The sequence below is a fragment of the Anarhichas minor genome, unplaced genomic scaffold (assembly GCF_050575085.1).
Source record: "Anarhichas minor isolate MPS153535 unplaced genomic scaffold, ASM5057508v1 ptg000026l, whole genome shotgun sequence".
NCBI lineage: Eukaryota > Metazoa > Chordata > Actinopteri > Perciformes > Anarhichadidae > Anarhichas > Anarhichas minor.
In genome coordinates, this window is record NW_027466472.1 from 4829920 (window position 1) to 4851939 (window position 22020).

Consider the following 22020-nt stretch of genomic DNA (forward strand, 5'->3'; position numbering starts at 1 on the left):
AGTCATCGCTACAATCACTTTTCAACACATGCGCTCTCTCTCCGGCACGTGCACACAAGTATATACCGCATGTACGCGAACGCGAGCTACGTGCCAGCTACTCAGCGTTACTGCAGACGGCCTCCAACATGTGACCTCGGAGAATTGCTTTCTGAGTTCATGGGGAGAATGAATAATTTACCGTGTTTTATATTAAGCCCTATTAGTGCCAGCAAAGATGATGAATGGCTCAGAGTGTTAATTGAATTAAATATAGATTTAAGTGTTTCTGCGGGAGCTCATTAGAAATGTAGCTTTAGAATTCATCAGCCAGTAAATTGCAGATTGTACAGTAATGGGACAGTATGTGTAACCAAACAGCAATTCTCACCAAGCCGTTAATCTGAGTATAAGTGCCTGATGCATCTTCGGCGAAGTCTGGACTGTTGTGACAAGTGATGTTTAAATATTCCCCGACCCGTATTTCTATCTTGTATGTGTGTGTGTGTCGTTCAGATACACACAACAACATATTTACAGGCCTATCATAAGAAGACCGCTGCCTGTATCCCTGTAATTACCAGCACTGCTGTAAAAGTTTATGAGCAAAGTGCTAAGGGAACAAGCGGTTATGGGACACAGACCCCATGGATTTGCTCTTATGAGGCACTGAAGAGGAAGAGCATCCAATAAATAAACTGTTACTCTCGTAATAACAAGTTTGTCAGGTGGTCACGTGAAATGAGATGAGACAAGAGAGAGAGAGAGAGAGAGAGAGAGAGAGAGAGAGAGAGAGAGAGAGAGAGAGAGAGAGAGAGAGAGAGAGAGAGAGAGAGAGAGAGAGAGAGAGAGAGAGAGAGAGAGAGAGAGAGAGAGAGAGAGAGAGAGAGAGAGATGAATGAGAAGCTGCCTTTGACCGTTCCGATGGAAGGTGAGGTCGGTCCAGGTCAGTCAGATGTAACAGAGACGAAGACGAGGCTGAAGCTGGGTCATTCACCAGCTGTCAGTCAAACTGCTCCACACTGGGTCTGAGTTACAATAGATTAATACTGTATTACACTCTACTTGGAATCGACAAGTTTGGAGAGAACATTTACTTCTACTATGGATTATGGAGGTGAAAAGTGATGAAATGACTTAAAAAAGTAGATGGACTCCACTTACTCATATGTGCTTTTGGTCTGGGACTGTTTCGCATGGTTTGAGCTACGTATATAGAGGTTATCTTGAAGCTGCACTCAATATTTCTACATGAATATTGGGTCAAATGACTATATGTAATGTTCCCTTGTATAATATCAATGCACGTTGTTTTGAAATGAGGTCTTCAACAATCACTAATGGGCATAATATTCGTGTTTCCATTGTTTCCACGTACTTGTGGCTATTTAGTCTTACCATGGAAGGATTAGTTAACGAGAAACAAACACTCAGCCTTCTCATATGCAGAATCAAATTCTCACAGTAAAGAGAATTGGTCAGGACAGCTTTTTACAAAGGCTTACTCTCTTTTAAGCCCCTGAGATCCTGTGATTAAAATGTTACGTGTAAATCCAGCTGGCCCTTACGGTATCTGGGTACTTGTGAATTGTGAGTTGCTGCACGCCTCTCGTAAAAACCACAATCCTATCATTTTACAGTTCATTGACTGTAGAGTCAGCTGAAACACATAACATTTGACACAGCTAAAAAAAGCTTAAAACGCTAATACTCAAATGAAAATACAGTATATAATACGCATTTGTGCCTGACTCACTCACGACATTAGAAATATGCCTTCAACTTTCCTGCTTAAACCGAACATTCTATATGAGCGCATTTAATGGGTTTTTTGTGCAATGTCAAAACAGTCAAGGAAACCGTAGAGGCCAGGCAGCTTGATTCTTATGCCTATAATGTATCCCCCAAAGTAACTGACACCAGAGTAGCAGAGCACTCTGCGATGCCACACCAGCCTAAGTGTCTGGTATTACACTGAACTCCACTGTGGCACTTAAGTGGTGTTTTGTACCGAGTGACAATAGCTTCAGTTAAGATTGACAGATGGCCTTTAGTTGCCCTCTCTCTCCACCCGTTGAACTTGTGATACGAGTCTGCTTTCTCGTGCACAAACGTTCAAAACATAATGAGGCCTGAAACTCAAGAAGCCGATCTGATGTCCTCAACCCTTGTCTGATCAAACTGTGTATTGTGCACACGCACACAGACCTATATTTCAAGTCCTCGGACGGGATGCCTCCAACAACCCTAATTATTTGGGGACCACAGACACACTATAACATGACAGCAGATGGGATGATGAATGAGCTGTGTACGTGTGTCCGTCTCTCTGAATGTCTGCGCTTCTGTGTGTGTGGTCGGCAGCTCGTCGGCACGCTCTGCCAGGACTTGTAATTGATCTGCAGGGCTACCCGGAGGAGCAGAGGGTCACGTAAGGTAAGACTATAAGCGGAGAGGAGAGCGCAGGACAGCGCAGCAGGTTTCCTCAAATTGCGGAGGTCATGAAAGACTTTTGAGACAGAGCCTTCATGTAGTTTCCAAAATAACACCATTTACCGGCAAAAAAAAGTTTTCTGTTTTCTTACAATAAAAGGCATCCCTGGGGTGCTTTTGGAAGAACTGAATCTCCTAATCCTCGCTCATGACGTGTGAAGTGCTTGCTAACTGTGATAAGGCTCTAAAAGTTGGAGAAACACAAGGAGCTACACCCACAGAAGGCCTAGAAAAAACGCTGGAACACTTCCACTAAGATTCTTGTGTAATGTGTAAAGCGTTTATGTGACTATACTGTAAGTAACAGCGGTCTGGTGTGCATGTGATGCACACCAGGATTGAAAACTGATTCAATTAAAATAGAAGTAGGCTATTGTTGGTAAAAACTTTTCCAAAGAATGCACTTAAGGGCTCGTCCTCCACCTCCTGATCGAACGACACAAGTGAGAGAGGTGTGAGTGAAGCCAAATAAACCTTTGATCGACTGGTTTGCTGTAGAAAGTGAACTTGAAAGCTAGATTGAGATTTGTTTTTACTTAGTGTTGGAATGGAAGGGGGACAGAGAGGCTGCTCAATGATTGTAGAAGAAAATACAAGGTTGAATGAGTTCCTCACCAGGTCTGTGTGCCTTGGGCACGGCCATGGTCATGACCCGACTGACATCCTGAGGTTTGGGCGGCGAAGCGGTAAAGCGGCAGATGCCCGACTCAGACGGCGTGCTGGAGGTCACGCTGTCAGTATAGTCGTTGGTCCCTGCTGTCATCTGTTCGGATGAAGTGTCAGATATGAAGCACTCGGTGATGGTGAACTTGGCGTGGCGGAGCTGCTCTTCCATCTTGGCGTGCTCGTAGGCTCTGGCCAACTCCTCGTAGGTGGAGGACGCACTCTCAGTTGATACCATGCTGCTCCGTGCACGATCTGAGAAATACACGTTATGATGCACAAGTTTAATTAGCATAGAGTGCAGCACTAGATTTTTTCAAATACAGCTGAAGTTTAGCTTTATTTATATAGTGCTTTAATATGGTTTAATACAGTACAGATATAGATCAAAAAGTATTGGAGAGAAAGAGGGACGAGACGTAGGCTAAAGTTGGATTCACACCCTGGAAGCCTCAGTCAAGAGTACGCCACAAAGCGGCATTTTCAAATGGAAAAAACGACTGGCAATGTGTTTTGGATGGCACAGAGCCTCGTGTGACAGTCATGCAGATCGCCACCACACTTGACAATGTCACTAAAGCGACATGATTTTGGTCTCACACAACTTTCTAACATTAATTACATATTTTTTTAAAAGGCTGTGAGTTCCATGTTGTTCCTGGAAAGCTGTGATGGTCACCCTGCTCGACTCTACCTGTGTCCTGAGAGGGGCTGACACTGTAGCTGTCGCTCTCCTTGTCCACAGATCCGGTGGCGCGTGGCGTTGGGAGTCTCCAGTCGGTGGTCAGGGTGTGGGAGGAGCTGGTGGGGTGCGGCCGGTTCAGGGTCCACTGGCTGGCGTAGCGGCTCCGTGCCGCGACAGGACCAGCTTTGGCAGTGCGTCTGGCAGTGGGATCTGGTGAGGAGAGAACAGGATGGATTGTGGGTGAACAGAGCTAATAACAGCTACTACATTTTTCAGTTGATAGAATATCAGTCTAAGGCCTATGACACAACATTGACTCGCACTTTTACTATTTAAAAGGACTCCCGTTGTCTGGGATCTAGCTTGAAATTCAAGTGACAGCATTTATTCTATGAATAAATAGATTTCAGTGCTTGAATGAAACAGTAAATCATTATTCCATTCACACGCACACATCAGTGTTTACTGACAGAGTCAATGTGCATTGGATAGTATAAATTGCATTCCCTCAAATTTGTCTTTAAAAATTGAATTATGAGAGTTGAGTTAGTCTCTGGGGGAGTATCTTATTTTAAAATGACTCAGTAAATCATTGAAGGGAATAACATATTTCTGTCTCCATCGTGCAGAATAAAAATCTTTAGGGATGGCATCAAACAAACAAACAAACACAATTTTCCTCCAGCAGCTGGGGGCCTAATTTAAGAATCCACCCATCTTCAGTTGCAAGACAAAGTTAACTCTGTTTTTGGATCATTCATACAGCTCACATGCAAATAGATGTTTAGATGTGGCTCATCAGTAACCAAAAGCTACACGATTTATAGCTGGAACGAAGAACAAGAAGGGAAATATATGTATTTCCTGCTGTGCTGTGGTACAAATCTACAGTTCACCCCTTCAGTGAACACAGAACATTACCATCCCACAGCTCCCTGGAATGACATTATCATCCATCTTAAGCTCTCACTGTCTCCATATAGACATATAAATAGTATGATGTTCAGCCTGACCCAGACAGGCTGCCGCTTTGTGCACTGCTGGGCCAAATCAGAGTGAGACCCTTTAGAAAAGGCCTGGATTGGATCTGTGCAGAGAAGAATGGTGCTGGTAATTGTAGTAGGTCAGACAGTAATCCTATCAGCGGGGAACGAAGGGATGAAATGATGGAGGTGTTTGGCCAACAGCAGGAGGAGAAAAAAAAGGGCTGAGTCAGCAAACTGGGTTCATGCCCCACTGGCCAGGTTAAACGAACCAATCACACGACTATATGCTGGTGTTTCAATGCATGTGTGTGTGATATTGTTCTGTGCACTTTATGTCCTTGTGCACAAGTTCATATGATACTTCGCAGTGTGTGTGTGTGTGTGTGTTACAGATGTGGACATACTGTTGGTGATGGCAGATAACAAACTTAAAAAGCATGCTATGGTAATGGAAGAAAGTTTTTTCTGGTGATATTTAGCAGATTGTTGAACTGATATTTTGTGCTTCTGTAGGAAACTTTACTGTAAAATTAGATGCAGAATTTAAATGTTAAACCATTCAATTAGCACAAGATAACCTGCATGTCCATGTGTACTGAAACTATTACAAAAGTGAATATTAGAAATAGTATCGGCCTATTCGTGTGGGAAAATATCCACTTTCTGCACCGTCTGCACAAAATAATTTCAGTGCACCAGTAATCCGAGTGTGTGCGTGATTGTTTGAGTGTGCATGTGTGCATGTGTGCACTCAGCTCCAACTGGCCAGTTGGAGCAGGGCAATCAGGTGAGGACGTGTCAAGAAGAGGCAGGAGGATCGCTACTCTTCATCTGTTCTGCTTCAGCGGAGCTCGAACACCAGAAGCCCAGAGGCCGCTCTGCAGCACGGCTGCTGTGTCTTTGTAATCTCACTGCTGGAAGCATGCTGTATGAGGGCAGTCTACGGTTAAGCTGAGACAAGGTGGAAAGGCTGTTCGCCTCGCATGCAATTCAGATGAATGTGCAATGAAATGATATTAACAGTGTTCATATTTTACGGTGCTGAGGCAAACTTCTTTTAAAGGGACATCCATCTACCAAAATAAAACTATGTAGATTCAGGAGGAAAATTGGCCGTTCTCGATTCCTGACTGCAGAGTGACCAAATAAAAAGACACTTTTACAACATTATATTATTGTTAGTAACACAGGACTAGTATTAATATTAGTAGTAAAAGGAAATAAATGTTGGGCACTGACGGTGATGGGACTCACTGGTTCCAGGCCTGGCATCGGACACGTCCACCAGTGGTCCGGTGGCCTGGGACAGAGACTGGTAGTGGACTGTGTGGGTCACTGTGGAGGATTTTTGCTTATTTGTCTCCCCGAAGTCGTTGTCTGTCAACAGCACGGTGGACCTGTCATCTAAGGGATAAATAATAGGGAAAGAGGGGAGAAGAAAAGACAGAGATAGGAAAAGAAACAATTACGTCAGTCATAATGGATATGGTGACATGAAGAGTAAGAGGTCTCACTTCGAGGGTCTTACCTATTGTCTCCATGGTGTCCCTCTCCTCGATGAGGAGCTGGGCTCTGGGGATGTCGATGTGCATTCTTAGTGTCTGCTGCTGCTTGTTCACTGTGTCTGGAGTCCGTGTGTTCTTACTGAGCAGATAAATGAGAAAATGTCATTACTTTTCAGCTGCGTGGTTTTGCATTGTAGCGCAGAAATGCTAATTCATTTAAGTTGATAAGTAGCTGCAAGAAGGCAAGAGGGACAGCATATAATTAGATTTTTACTGATAGATACTGTAACTCTGGTCTACATTGTGATTTATGGTCGCTGCTTAAAGGAAAAAAGCGGGCATAAATTACAATTAAGCATACGTACCTCATCAGCATTTCTGCCAGGCTTTTGGCATCTGTGAAGTCAGCAAAGAGCTAGTTAATACCATAATAGTACCGTCCGAGTTGATAAGCTACAGCCGTGGACATACTGTACAATCACTGACAATTCCACTTAGAAAAAGGCAACGAAGGCATTGTTAAATTGAGAGTTGGAAAAATTTAAATATGGGTGTTTGTCCTGAGGAGACAACTACTCAGCAAAGTTTAGCCCCAGCTTTAGTTTGACACAGTTTAACTGTGATGCAGTAGAGCATAAAATATCTCATGGACTGGATGTGTGTAGGCAACTCAACATGTATGTAAACAGTATGCGCACGTGCTCGGGGACTAAATATTGTGTAGTAGTTTCTTCGTATTAAGCATTAGGAGACGCACTTCATACGAAATAAACCGCAATTTGATCTTCAACCCACCTCTGAGTCTCTTGAGCCTCTGCTCCCTCCGTCTCCTCTTCAGCACCATGAGCATGATGAAGACCAGTACGGCCACCACGAGAACAGAGGTGATGGTCACCACCATCTTCAGACCTCCGCTGCCGGACATGTTGTCTGAGATGGGATCTCCTGTTTTCAGCAGGGGAGGGATGGTACCTTCGAAACAAAGACATTCAGACATTAATGAGGAATTAGAGGGACATCGAGAGCCTTATCGTCATGTTCATCTGTTGCTTCTAGCTGATCTGCACATCTTAAAAAAGCATTCTGGCTGGTCCACATGTAGACAGATAAACACTCACATGCAAACCCTGATTGGTCGGTGGAGTCAAACCCTCCGCTGCTTTATTGATATGGTTTGATTATATTGTTGTTCACACTAACTGGATCACTGCTTTGTGATCCTAATGACTTCCCTTTCCTTAACTCCACTGTTGCAATGTATTTTTCTGCTCGGTAGTGATAGGACGATCGAGGATTTTTATCACAGATCACAATAAAAAACACTCACAATAAGTTGATCGTGGTGAATTTTCGTTATAATTTATCTTATCATGCAAGAAACATATGATTACCTTATTTAAGATTGTTTGATTGTTATGAGATTGATAAGATTGTTTTTCCTAAAAAGGATGTTCACTGAAAGATGTGTGTCCTATCTGTGATGCGATAAACATATTTGTTTCTTCACAAAATGTAAGGTAAAAGGTTTTAAGCATATTTTGATGATGATCGGGATAATAACATGAATCGCAAATATTTTGGCCAGGGTAACATTCATTTTCATACCGTACTATGCCGACTTCTTAGTCATAGTAGGAGCACCAAGTTTGTAGGAGACTGAATACGTCCTTTTAGGCTGCTGTGCTGAGCTGAGCTATAGACGCACTGTCAAACCGACAATAGCAAAAGCACATCCACTCACACATTACATCCTGACAGGCAGCTAACACGTCTCGGCAAAACCCTTCAAAGGAAATTAATGAATAGTCTGGAGTGTAGCACAGAGCTCTCATCGTCCACGATCCTTCCTTACAGCTTAAACACTTCCTTTGTGCATGACTGACACAATCCGTAGCCCAAGGCAAATTAAGCTACACCATGGCCCGCGGAGAATCTGAAGACCGTCCCTGTTTTCTTTCTCAGCTGAGTCGTCTGAATACCTGTCAATTTGCACAAAGGCTGACAAAAGCGTCTCAAATCCCATATACTCTTGAAAACACACACTGTAGCAGAACTGCAGAGTGGCACTTCGTGCTGAAACAAGTTGCCCCCAATAATAAAGGGCGATACACTGTTTTAACTGGTTATTTCTTCTTCTTTTGATTGTGTGTTGATGTGAAACAAAGCGATGCCTTGCTTCCAAACTTTGTTAGAGAGCTAATGTACCCCTTTTAGTTGGGTTTTATACTTGTTCCATGTCATTAATGTTAAGAGTAAACTAACTAGACTGACACATTTGGCCAAATTTAACAGTTTGGAGAGACTTTTTATGACTTTTTTTAAACGTTTTTAAATTACCACTGAGTTGCTACGTATACTTCTATTCCATCCTGATCCAATGATCCTCGCTATCTGTGCAACAATCTGTTTAATCCAAACTCACTTCCGTCAGCATTGAGAGTAGCGAAGGTGATCCTCTTTTCTGCTGAGCCGGCGCTGTTGGTGACCTTCATCTGCAGTTCGTACCAGGTCGCCTCCTGCAAGTCGTACAGGACGTAGCTCTTGGTCAGCGATGTGCGCTGGGCAGTGGTCCAGGTGGCCGCGTCCACTGCTCGGTACTCCAGGATGAAGGAGGTGATCGGACAGCCGCCGTTGTTCCAGCCAACCAGGTTGAGCCTGGCCCTGGTGGAGTTAATGCTGGTGAAGAGTTCATGGTCTTTGGCAAACTGCGGCTCTGAGGAGAAGAAGGATAGAGCGGGTGATTCAGAGTTTAAGATCACAGTTCGGCTCAATGTCTCCCAGTCGAACAACATAAAAAATTTCATAAATAAAGTCAAATAATAAATAAATACCAGTCAACTAGCACTCAGGAAGATGAGTTATAGAGGAGTATAATCACTTTTACCCCTGAAATTTGCCACTATTTAGTGAGTTTTATGGGGGTTTTGAGTTATGAGTTTTTACGATCAATCGTGTAATGTCATCAAATTTCAGTGGCTGAGAAAATAAAATATTACTATTCCTACTTTTATTCTTTCCACCTCTAGAGTTATTAGAGAAGTTTGCAATATCGCGTAGGGAACATGAGTACCATGAATGAATCATCTTACACAATGTCATTTATCAGAGAAATGTAGCAGACAAATTCTGTCCTCCTACCTTTCCCATGGGTCTTAGCTTCAATGATCTCACTGATGCGCCCTGGCCCCACTGCATTCTGGGCCGTCAGAGTGAATTTGTACCAGGTGCCGCACTTCAGGTTCTCCAGGCGGTACGAGCGTTCACTGGGGCTGATGGGAAAACTGCCCCACTGCTCACTGTTGTCCTCTGAGTACTGCAGGATGTATCCTGGGACAGAAGGTTTGAAAGTAAATCCCTGTATGAATGCACTTACATTTGAGTGCACCTTTTAATTATTAGTGGATGTAAGACAACATTTAGTTTGAAGACTAAAGAGAGAGTAACAAAACTAAAAGTCTGCAGCCACACTTGTCGCCCGGTGAGGCAGTAATTCACAGTGTTGGCTGGATGATAGAGTAAACTCTGCTTTGTGTTAATTACTTTCTGGAGCAACTTTTAGGCACAAAAGAATTCCACTACACGTTGTATTGTGTATGATTGTGTATGACAAAAACTTGATTTGATTGAATCAAACATCCTCTACACACTGGCCATTTTACATCTCAGATACAGCTGGTCATGTTCAGTCGTGACTCAGATTTTTGGAGAATGACTAATGCTGCTTCTGTATCATATGAAAGTTAAAGTATTACCAGTTTCTGACGTGTAAATACCGTTCTGATCAAAATCCGAGTGGTAATATTGAGTGGAAATTTTTTTTTTTTCAATTTATTTATTCTATTTGACCAGACTTGGAGCTGAATAAGATGTAAGTATAGCATTAACGTGTCTTAAAAAAACAACCAAGGATACCTCACATCTGTACATTAAGCAACATTAATTGTTGAAGAATTTGGTCAATCTCAAAATCAGGTCTGCCTACATGACTAAAGCTGAACTAACCCATACTCTTTTACAGCTGCTAACAGGAATACAGTTATTAATACAACTAAATGAAGCTTGTAAATAAGTGTTGACTTTGTGGAAAGTGTTGACCTGTTGGTGGCACTAAATAAAAAGCCAGAGATCGTTTAGATTCATCTTCAGGGCATCATGAATGTAGTTATCGAGACAAAAGTGTTCGCCGACCAATATTGTCTTCCCTAGAGCAAGCTGCAAGCCTGGCTAAAAATAGACAACCGTATGCTTCGGTGTGTGTATTTTGGTGATGGATGAAGCTGCGAGCAGGGAAGCAATAACAAACATCACAAAAAAAGGCATCACAAACAACTGTTATAGTGACTGAAACTCTAAAGACAGGAGCAGATGATTAGGTGCGTTGATGAATCACCACAAATAGTCTCACTGTGATTGCGCGTTCTTTAAGATGGAGCGCTTTAATCTCGCACTTAAACGGGCCTAATCTTCCCTGCTGCTTTTTAATCTACCTTTTAGGACTCGAGTATTCAGGCCAAACCACCAGATAATGAGAAGCAGGGATGTTAGACCAGAGGAAAGGAGGCGGCGACGTTGGTTATCATAGGGAGCTGAAGGGAGCTGATTATTTTTATATAACGAATAAAGCACTGCTCTGTTTCAGATTCATTTTTCTGTGTGTGTGTGTGCGTGTGTGTGTGTGTGTGTGTGCCACTGTGCTGCTCTCACCTCTGATGGAGCTCCCTCCGTTGTCTCCAGGTATCCATGACAGTGTGATTGATTGGGTGGTAGTCTTGGTAACTGTGAGGCGCGGCTGGTCAGGAGGGACTGAGGACAAACAAAGTTAACCGCGTGGTTAGTATTCGTATTGAACTGACTCGTGTCTTTGAGTGTTGGGACACACTTGCCTTGGACCTGCAGGTTGAGTGTGATCTCGTCTGACCCCCAGTTGTTGCTGGCCACGCAGCTGTAGTTCCCAGAATCCTCTGCTTTCACCGTGCGGATGATGAAGCTGCCGTTGCCATGGACACTACGGCGACCGTCCACAAGGACGGGTGTGGGAGTTCCGTTGGTGCTGGAGACAGACGGGAACAATGGTTATTGCTGTATTTCTACAGGACGTGATGAAAAAGCCGCTACATTGCTTGATTCTCTATCTGTGCTGAGCAGCACTACACGATTGTTTGTGTGCGACTTACTTTCCCTTGAGCCACTTGATGGTCGGAGGAGGGTCTCCGACAGCCTTGCATGGTAAAACAATGTCCTTCATCCAGGGAGTGGTCACTGTCCCATTGAAGGTCAGAATCCTGGCTGGAGCTGAAACACACACAAACACACACAACTCTGTGGTCAAGAACATAAGACAGAGGTTTGCAAATTCCTTTGGTTAATAAAAAAGTAGTTAATGTGATTACACATATTCTTGGTATCTGTTATCGTTGCCTAAAAGAGACCTTGATATCATTGCATGTTCACAATTATGTGTTTATACCTGAATGAAAACATTCCAGGGACAATAAACTGTTATTAACAACACACGTTTAAGTGCGTTACTGTAAACATTACTATGTTGCACACAGAAGAAGACATATAAAGCAATACCATTTTATACAATTCAATAACAAAAGTGCTCTGTACAATGACTGTCTGAATCTGAACGACATCAAAGGCCAGCTCTGTTAGGGTGGTGTACCTTTGGCCAGAGGCTCCACTGTGATCTTCTCACTGTTGTTGCCATGACCAGCGGCCGTCACAGCCACCACCCAGATACTGTACTGCCGGTTTCGAGCCAGATTGGGGATCCTGTAGAAATAAGCATCTGGAGACGCCTCAAACTCGCTCATCACCTGTAGAACGAGAGAGAGATAGAGAGAGAGAGAGAGAGAGAGGAGGGATTAATGTATCATTGGGCAGCAGCAGTGAAGTCCAGAGAAATGCCATTTTGGAACAGATGTCTGCTTTTCATAACATACAGATGGTCTGATTCAAAGCGTCACGTAGCAGCATGCCACGTTTTGAGCTACTCCCTGGACAGGCAATGATAAACTGAAAATGTATTTTTTTAAAAGACCACTGAATATCTTTTGGTACACAAATGCTATTACCATCGGATGCAGGTTTGAGCAGAAGACGATGTATTTCCTGATGATGCCGTTAAGTTTGAGGGGAGGAAGCCAGGAGACAAACACCACAGAGCTGCTGGAGGCTGCAGCCTTAACCCCCGCTGGAGGACCAGGAACTGGGGAAGAAGAGAACAGTGCAGGGCTTAGAAGAGCCAAGACATGTAGTTTCAGTATGTATACGTATAAATCACACTGAAATACAGCCTGTGATGTATTATCACTGTAAAGCATAAGCAGATTAAATATCCCATAATGAGTTTGTGGTGTTAAAAGTGGTCAATACATATTCCTCCACTATACAGCACCATGTTACACTAACTTTACTCTATTGCTTTTGTGTTACATGTTTTTAAATTGCAACTCAAACATGATTGACAAGTAAGAACTTGGATACGTATTGGGTTGAGTGTGTTGTTTCTGTTATATCTGGTTATGTATCATACCATCCTCTTTAGTGCGGACGTAGATCTGTTCACTGCGGACACCATCTCCAGCGTTGGTGAAGGCTAAGACCTGGATGCTGTAGTTGGTGTACTTCTCCAATCCGTCCAGCTCCAGAGACGGCTGATTGGTGGTCACATTCCTGATCTCTCCCAGTTCTGACACAGGATTAGAGGCACATTTATAAGCCTGGGTATCAAAATTGGTACGCACTCTAGTGGTATGCTGCAGCTTAGTGTGGTTATTAATACCAGCAACAGTTAATTCAGCGTTCAAATGTTATCCAAATATTGGTTTCCTGTAATGAAATATTAACTTTTACTCCACTCTGCTGAGTGAATTAATGTAGAAAATGGATGTACAGTAGAGCAAATATATGGGAAGCACTCCTCTGCATAATGAAGTATTTTAACAACAAAAATAAAACACAGGTGTTAAGGGATTTCACTACTCCCTTGTGTCCTGTCACTCAGAGCTGAGACAATGGGCCTCACTGGCTTATTGCATTGTGAATTATTGATGGAGGCCAGCCAGACTGCAGGGTGGGTTCACTGCTTTACAGCCCGTTGTACATTTAACACAGGAAGAACCACAAACACCCCCCCCTGTGCAACGCAGACTTTCTATTTCCACTGTTGTTCAGCACTAGTAAAACATCTCATACAGTCATGTATACAGGCACGTACTGAAAGATCAGATGTTGTTCATCAAGTATGTAGATTAAAATGTAAATCAAAAATGTATATTGTAAGTGCAAATTAGTTGGTGGAAATTACACTTAAACATTGAAAAGTAAACAGTAAATCAGATAAACAGTAGAATGTGTTACAATTGCTCCACTGAGATCAACTACTGTTGGTCATTTATCAGCAAATAACTGTTTATATCTAAAAATAGTGCTAAATTATATGAAGAGCACACACAGGAGATTGGAATTATCCAAGTTACACCAGCTCTTCAACTCACAACAGCATATTACAGCATGGCCAACAACACCACAGCATCCCCTAGTGGATCAACAGTGTTACGCAACGGCAATGGCAAACGGCAAGTAAACGCCATCGATTAATAAATCATATCATTGTGTGGGTGTGTTGCTGGTAATACCTCCGTCGGGCAGGTTGGCCCAGTAGATGACTCTGTATCCCTGCAGGTTTCCATTGAGAGCCTCTCTGGGTAGAGGCATCCAGGAGAGAGAGATGACCTCTGGGGACTTTGCCACAGCCAGGACGTTTTCAGGAGACCGAGACGGCACTACCAAGGACACAAGGGGGGGAAAGTGGAGGCTTAATGAAGGCCTATTGGAGTGGCAATCTAAAGTGACTGCCTGTGCAGGTACCTTCATTTAGGCAATTCAACAAATGAGTTTAAAAATGAACTGCTGACACCGAATACTACATCTGGAACATCCGTTTGGATAGATAAGTCATTTTTGTTCCACGTCTAACAATGAAAAAGCACTCGCATCCTTGTTTATTTAGAGAACTAAATCGTGTAATAACCAGAGGAGACATTAGTGACAACAGATGTTCAATTATAAAATGGTTGAATGTTTTAGTTGTTTAAAATGTCATAAATAATGACAACTGCAACTATGATGTTTATTGTGAGTGAAAAGATCTTAATAAGCAGCTAAATTAAGTTGGATACATTTTTTTAAGGTATTCCAATTTATAATTTTATTGTGAATAAAGAATAGAGATAAAAAAACAAAACTTTTTGTAAAATCAGCCTACATGTCCTCCTTAATCAAAGACTAGTAGTACTAGTACTAATAGTACTAATGATTTTTTTGTCTGATGTAATTCTACAAATGTCCAGTAGAGGGGAGCCTTTCCACAGGAATATGTTAGAGATGTGTTGAGAGCCATAGCATCTCAAAGGCGGATGAAACAGAGATGTGGTTCAAAATAACAAGTCCCCCCCCCCCCCCCCCTTACCATCCTCCAGGGTTTTGGTGACGATTTGCTGCGAGGAAGGCCCGGTGCCAGCCCTGTTCGCAGCCTGCACCACCACGCTGTACTGAGTGAACTTCTTCAGGTTGTCCAGCACGATGCTCTCTGTGGTGTCTCCTGTGGTGTCCAGGCTGATGATGGTGAACTGGTGGCTGCCACCGGGGCTGTACTCCCTGTAGCCCACCTGGAAGCCGCGGATCACACCATTCTGCAGGTGCCTCTGGGGAGGCTGCAAGACGAGGAGGAGGAGGAGGAGGAGGAGAGGAAACGGTAAGTAGTCCATCAGCTGTAGTGACTTCAACACAAACTATTCAAACATTAAACACCAAATCTAAAGCAAACAGAACATTGATATATGGGATGTTTCTGCAAATTATTGCAGATTGACCTGATCTGTTGCAAATGAAATATCAATCATTACCTGTTAATTTGATATATTCATGACGTTAACGTTTAATTCCTAATATTTAGCAAATCAGTAATACACAACGTTTGGACATTACCTTCCAGGAAACTTTGATGCTCTGCGGGGAGGTGGGCTCCAGAAGAACATCCTGTGGTGGGCCATCAGGAGCTGCACATAAAGCACATCATTCATCATGACTGCAGGCTTGTATTCACAATGAAAGAGATGATCCACCACTGAGAGACTTTGTGTCCACTTCCACTAGATGCTGCTGTTGAGTTAAGAATGAATTTCCCTTCGTGCACTTGCTCATTTATCTACCTTGCAGTTTCCACCTCAACTTAATGATAATTAAAAAAAACTTCATCAACTTTAACCTTTAAAATAACGTGAGAAATGATAGATGTTTTATTTAATTTGAAGTTTATGACTTTGTTTTAGCAATGAATCCAGTCAAATGGGGCATTTTAATGTGCTGCTATGCCTGCGGGGGGATCATTACAGGCAATAGAAGATAAGTGAACACTGATAGAGACGACTAAAAGCAACAGTGAACTGATCTGTTTCCCCACGTGTAAAAGATGATGGCCTCCATTTCAAACAACCATAAAATAATTATGTGCAAGATGACTCAACAGGTTTGAGGGCCAAGAGGAGGAAAAAGATACTAAAGATGAGGAGTTTCTTTCCAAAGCAGCATTCGGACGAAGTGACAATTCTCTACAGAGCAGAGTTAAAGTATTAAAATGAATCTTAGTGACAGTGTAAAGTTGATAATAGCCAAATTAACAATTTAACAAGAGTGTGATATGGAGAAAGTGGAGTTTCATTTTATGTTCGAGGGAAAATGATTCCAGCAGCTCTGTAGTTAGACTACTTACTTCCTTTCTGTCTGCAATGTTCAGATGCTTTTCAGTAACAATTCCATTCTTACTGTGAACTTTGTGTTCGAATGAAGTAAAACCGTAAAAGAAAAAGCATGTAAAATGCCTCGTGACTCATGGTTACCTGCTTCATCAGTGGTGATGGTGAGCTCGTTGCTCGGGTTGCTGTTGCCGATGATGTTCTTGGCGACCATGCGGATGTTGTAAGTGGACGAAGGGTGGAGGTCAATAATCGTGGCCTGGTTGAGCTGCGGTGACACATCTTTGGTTACCTGGGCTGATAGCCATGACGCTAGAACAAACGGAGGGAGAGAATGGATAGTAACATCTGGATCTCTTGTTTTCTGTGAAGCCATGTTTCAGAAATAATTGTTACATAGACATGAACCCGTCGTTTCTTCAACTTGTGTCTACCTGATTTGTTCTTGCATTCAATATCATATCCTGTGATGGGGCTGTTGCCGTCAAAGCCCATGGTCCAGCGGAGAGCTATGGTCCGATCTTTTACCTCGCGGATCTCCACCTCTGGAGGGTCGGGTGGTTCTGAGGAATAGTGTGAACACAACAGAGTTATCACAGCGGTCCTGAAATAGAAGGCGACGGCAGGCAGACCACACAGACGTATCGTTTTTACTCTGTCTGAGATTTCCCCTGTGACAGTTTATGGGTAAGTCTGCAAAGAGCAGGAGTCACACTGTGCGGCAGTTAAATTAATAAATGAATGTATTAAGTAATAAAGGATAGAAGACATTACTACTCCGGATGGGGATTTCTTCGAAACAGAGCTAGTGAAAAAGCCTCCAGCTGAACTGAGTCTTACCTTGCACTGTCAGCTGTATGATGCCTCGGTCCTCACCGAAGGAGTTGATGGCATGACAGGAGAAGAAGCCTGAGTCCTCACGAACGGTTGGCATAATCTGCAGAGAGACACAACATATGCAGGGCATTGGTGGGGGGCAGAGAGTTAGTTAGGAATCTAAAATGATGTTTCATAACAAGTGATTTTTGAAAAAGGAGGACGGGCAACGTAAATATTGAGAAGGGGACAAATCCTCTTAATATAGAAATAAATATATAAAGATTTAAAAAAATGGCAGAAGGTGCACTCCCCAAAATGAGATTTAAAACATGTTTGCATGACGGTGATGCCGAGCACTCACCACCAGCGTAGAGATGACTTCGTCGGCCACCTCTTTGACGGTGACCACGTATCGGCTGGTCTCCGGGTTGATGATGCGTTCTTCTTTCTCCCAGCGCACCATGATGGGTTTCTCCCCGTGAGCGATGCAGCTCATCTTCTTCTCCTCGCCCTGCGTGGCCAGAGTGGTGTTGGGGTAGGAGGTGATCATGGCCGGGACTGGACGGAGGTGACAGACGTTGAGGGGAAGAGAGTAAGAATAACAAAAGAACAGGGGGAGAAGAAAAGAAAATAGTAAATCAGTTAAAACAGTTATTTTGCACATTTTCTGCTGAAGATGTGAGTAGACAATTAGATAGACAACAAACACCTTTTTGAACAGTATATCTACTTTGCCTTCTACCAAGGGCCACTTTCATATTAAGAAATCAAAATTTTAAATCAAATCAAACATTTGAAAAACCACAGCGCATATGCATTCTGTGTTTCCTGTCTGATACTGAGAAAAAAACCTCCTTTTCTCTTTTCTTCTGACGATTATGACAACCACTTAAACACTCCAGGGACCATCGTGAACTCATGTTTGAGTCTACATGTCTCCCACAATACTTAGCGATTGAAACGCAGCCCTTCAGGTAAGCCTGCGCCTGCTTTGATAATGACAGCGAACTGTAACGTGCAGCTTTCTGAGGATGAGGCAGAGGAACGGAGACGAAAGTGGTGACTCCTGACTGAACTCCCATCGGTCTGAGCGTGGAGCCGGTCTGGCTCTACGCCGTAACCGCACACCAGGCTCATTAGCAACACATCTAGCCTGTGTGTGAGTGTGAGTGTGTGCTGTGAATGTCTCTCACCCAGACTACTCACAGACTGTACTCACACTCACACTGTTCTCATACTCACGCTTTCTTTCATTCTGTCTTTTTCTCTCTACTGGCATGAAGCCGTCTCCCGATTATAACACTCACAGAGACTTTCAGGTGCTATTCACAGTATAATGATCTCTGCAGTGTGAAGCTTCTGAATTGGAATACTCTATATTAACTTACGCGGTTTGAGCAGACTGAACTAATATGTTGATCTCTATCAATCTGGACATCATGAACATTATCATAATATGCAGATGTTGAAATGCAGGTTTTGCTGCTAGTTGTGTGATGGCTTATAAACTTGAGACAATCTGAATGAGTCAATGGACATCGAAAATTTGTCGGCAAAAATGATCCTGGGAATCAATTCGGAGCTCCGTGCGACAGATGCAATTTAAATCCCTCCAGGTCTGTTATTTTACAATGGCCAGGATGACATTCATTGATGTGCAACAATCAGGCTCTAAATTGCAGAAGGAAGAGAAACACTGAATATCTGTATCTTATAGATGGTCAGAAAAAGACAGAGAATAATGGGTAGAACATATTCAACATCAACAAATCCAATAGTGGTTCTCTTACAATGCAGAATAGAAATACATTAAAGGGCCACTAAAATAATCTAGTTTAAAATTATTTATTTCTTAAATAATATGAAAACCAATTTTAAACCATTGAAGAAATGAATTTGTTGGAAAAAAGTCTAAAGAGACACCACTTTAAACTACGGTAGCGACAAACACTTTTGTTTTTATCAGCGATTAATCTGTTGATTAATAGTTTTTTTTACATCACATAATCGTTTTGTCTGTAAAAAGTCTGTATACAGTGAAAAACAGAGACTTTTCTAATTGCTTGTTTTATAACCCAAATATATTCAGTTTGCAATGATTCCAACATTTGTCCTTTAATAAATTACTTAAAGCTACATTTATTGACGTTTTTGGCCACTAGGGGGCAGTGGAACCGAGCTATAAACACACCACTGACATATTATCACTCCTTTAAAGTTTTTATTGCTTGTTGGCAAACAGTTGCTTGTTTACACATCCACAGTTCCAGAGCAACATTTTCACTCATTTGGAGTCCTGTTTGTGTCCACCTGATAGATGTGAGTCTAATATTCACTCTCCTTTTAGATGTGGTTCAGTCTTTACCAGCTAGACACTTAACTTTGTTTACTGTAAAGTGGGTTTTGGCATTTTTTCCCCACTAAAAACACTCCTATTACACGACACAAATTACATAATAACAATACTGATTCGAGCGGCTTTCATCATCAGTCAGGTACTCTTTATTTACATCAAACAGGCTGTTGTTTAATCCTATACGTTCATTAGAAAACTGTGTCATTGAAAAGGACAGCAGTGGCGGCCACATGTGGCAGGTACTTGTGCAGTCGAGGTCGGAGGCCCTCTCCTCCAAGAAGAGATGCGATATGTGTGTTTGAGTCAGTGTGTGAACCTCTGTACACTCCTGAATAATCTGTCTGTGTGCATGTGTATGAGTGTTGTACTATGTGTGCATATGCATGAATGTGTGTGCACGAGAGCGGCTGTGTCTGTGGGAGCTAAGTGGGCGAGCACAGAGAGCAGAAAAGACTTGTGCTCATGACACATCTCAGCCACGCTACACGATGGAGGAGAGAGAGAGAGCATGTACCCCTGCAGCGCTAACTATGATCCCTCTGCCTCGCTCTCTCACTCCATCTCCCTCCTCAGGCTCCCACCAGGACAGCGATGATTTAATGATGAGAGAGACCACTTTGATTATTCATACGCAGCAGACAAGTCCGCTGGCCGTGCTGTTGTCTCACACAGACACACACGCATTCGAACATATACCGACGTGCAAGAATAACGACAGATGCGCGCACGCGCCCGTGCACATCTGGAAATACAAAAAAAAAGACACATACAGAGACCTTGCACACTCGAACAGTATGCAAGTGTAGAAACACTGTCAAAATAGAAAAAATGAAACATAGGGATGCACATGCACAAACAACTGCAAACCAAAACAGAAGCAATGGCACACACAAACAACTGCAACCACTATTTAGAAATACACACATGCTTCCCCACACACACAGTATTCCCCTGTGTCAAAACAGTAATGTAGATAACTTTGTAATAATTTGTTTTGGCTTCACACAGGGGCCAGTCTGGTACAGTTTGCTCGTACTAGGAGTGCAAGGACGGTTAGACAATAAACTAACTATAGACTAAACTGCACTCGTTCTGCAGCACAAGCAGGCGGAAAAATGCTACGGATTGTTATTTATTACTTCAGTGGTACATACAGTATAAAGACGTATCTACATTGTAGAGTATGTGCATACATGTGTATTAGAGCATGACCTGTTCTGATTTTGTTCATTCTGATTCTGATATTTGGGAGTTTAAACAAGACTTGAGAGGCAAGCAGCTCTGTGAGGATGAAGGCTACTTAGGCACAGCGGTGCTTTGAGCTAAATGCTAACGCCAGCTTGCTAACAAGCTCACAATGACAATGCTGACATGCCGATGTTTAGCTTATATATAATGGTTAAAATGCTGCCAGCATGGCTTAGCTAAAACACACTGATATAAGTATATCTGTTATAAATGAATATCTGACAATAACATTGGCTAAGTCCAACACAAACAAATGAACACACACAGACTCCGTCAACGTGTTTCTGACTTTCTTCTCACAGTACATTTCCGTCTTTGATGCAGCCAACACAAATCAAAAGGGGGAGCTACTTGTGTGTGTGTGTGTGTAGCGCGCACATTTGAGGCCTGTGCGCTTGTGTGTGCGCGTACGTGCACCTTCAGCCCCAGCCCACCCCCGGCATGATGAAATGTGTCAGACTTGGGACTGCCAACGTTTAAACCTCATCACTTATTCACTCGCAGCCCCTCCCTCTCCCTCGCTCCCCACACCATCATCCCCTTTCCCACTGCCCCCGCGCAGGAAATCGCTGATTTATTTTGCATAGCAACTATGAATTTTAAGTGAGTCCTATTAAAAGAGTCTTCTCAGCTCCTTCTCTGAATGTTATTGCTCCTTAACAGGGGCTATTTTCTCCATCTACATCGGCGGCCTTGGCAGCGCAAGTTAACACTGACGAAGCTGGTGTTTGCTCATCGAGGGAGAAAGGGCACACAATGACAGAACGCAAGACTCAGTGTGTGTTAGTGTGTCTGTGTGTGTACGTGTTTCTGTGTGAAATCAGGTCTATTAAAATATGTTGGTTTGAATGAGCGCATGCTTGTCAATATGAGTTTCATTCCGCCTGTGACCTTGATTGTGTGTGTGTGTGTGTGAGTGAATATGTGACAATGAAACATGCTAAATGTCTGCGCATTCTACTTCGCTACCATGTGATAGAAACCGCAGTATCTAAAATGTCCTACAATCTTCGCCGATCTTGGTTGTGCTTCAGCGGCCCAGAGCTGAGGTGAGGCCTCATCTCATCTCTATGCATCTACCGTGCAGCACTCGCAGGGCCCCGGGCTAAACCTATTCTTTTTGATAGCCTATAATTGCTTGGTTGATGTATATTTTTTAATATCCAGCGATATTACAGGGGCCTGGTAATAAAACACGGGCGGGTAGAGGAGAAAGTGTGAGTGGGAAGAGGGGAGACAGGGGAGAAAAGAGAAAGCTGAGAGGCTAGAGAGGGAGGGAAAAGGAGGGGAACAAAGAGAGGAAGGTACAGACAGGAGGTGAGGGACTGAGCAGTGTGGAGAAGGCTTCACTCATACTAAGATGAGTTAAATGTTGTATAATTAAACCTGAAGCACCAGTTGAGTCAACGGTGGCATCGCACAAACTCTTTTGAATGGAAACGGGCACTTCGGAAATCCTATTTCCCCAATTACCTTGGTGTTAAAACTGTTTAAGCATTCGCAGATTAAATAGGAGCTCAAC

At 42.9% G+C, this 22020-nt stretch overlaps 1 protein-coding gene across 5 annotated transcripts in view; it reads right to left on the bottom strand.

The window, feature by feature from the left end:
* Nucleotides 1-22020, bottom strand: part of dscamb (Down syndrome cell adhesion molecule b) — an 88680-nt gene that overhangs the window by 2007 nt on the left and 64653 nt on the right. For 3 of the 5 annotated variants that reach the window (XM_076100356.1, XM_076100360.1, XM_076100358.1), the window contains exons 10-30: nucleotides 17256-17452; nucleotides 16916-17012; nucleotides 16510-16638; nucleotides 16220-16387; nucleotides 15309-15379; nucleotides 14791-15034; nucleotides 13958-14104; nucleotides 12853-13008; nucleotides 12392-12525; nucleotides 11980-12133; nucleotides 11486-11603; nucleotides 11195-11361; nucleotides 11016-11114; nucleotides 9450-9638; nucleotides 8734-9024; nucleotides 7107-7283; nucleotides 6677-6707; nucleotides 6335-6450; nucleotides 6061-6210; nucleotides 3830-4030; nucleotides 3088-3390 (exon numbers count right to left, since the gene is read on the bottom strand). In XM_076100356.1, coding sequence (XP_075956471.1) covers nucleotides 3088-3390; nucleotides 3830-4030; nucleotides 6061-6210; nucleotides 6335-6450; nucleotides 6677-6707; nucleotides 7107-7283; nucleotides 8734-9024; nucleotides 9450-9638; nucleotides 11016-11114; nucleotides 11195-11361; nucleotides 11486-11603; nucleotides 11980-12133; nucleotides 12392-12525; nucleotides 12853-13008; nucleotides 13958-14104; nucleotides 14791-15034; nucleotides 15309-15379; nucleotides 16220-16387; nucleotides 16510-16638; nucleotides 16916-17012; nucleotides 17256-17452 — 3339 coding nt within the window. Of the gene's footprint in view, nucleotides 1-3087; nucleotides 3391-3829; nucleotides 4031-6045; nucleotides 6211-6334; nucleotides 6451-6676; nucleotides 6708-7106; nucleotides 7284-8733; nucleotides 9025-9449; nucleotides 9639-11015; nucleotides 11115-11194; nucleotides 11362-11485; nucleotides 11604-11979; nucleotides 12134-12385; nucleotides 12526-12852; nucleotides 13009-13957; nucleotides 14105-14790; nucleotides 15035-15308; nucleotides 15380-16219; nucleotides 16388-16509; nucleotides 16639-16915; nucleotides 17013-17255; nucleotides 17453-22020 lie in introns of all 5 variants that reach the window. The other 2 variants (XM_076100359.1, XM_076100357.1) reach the window with 2 other exon arrangements.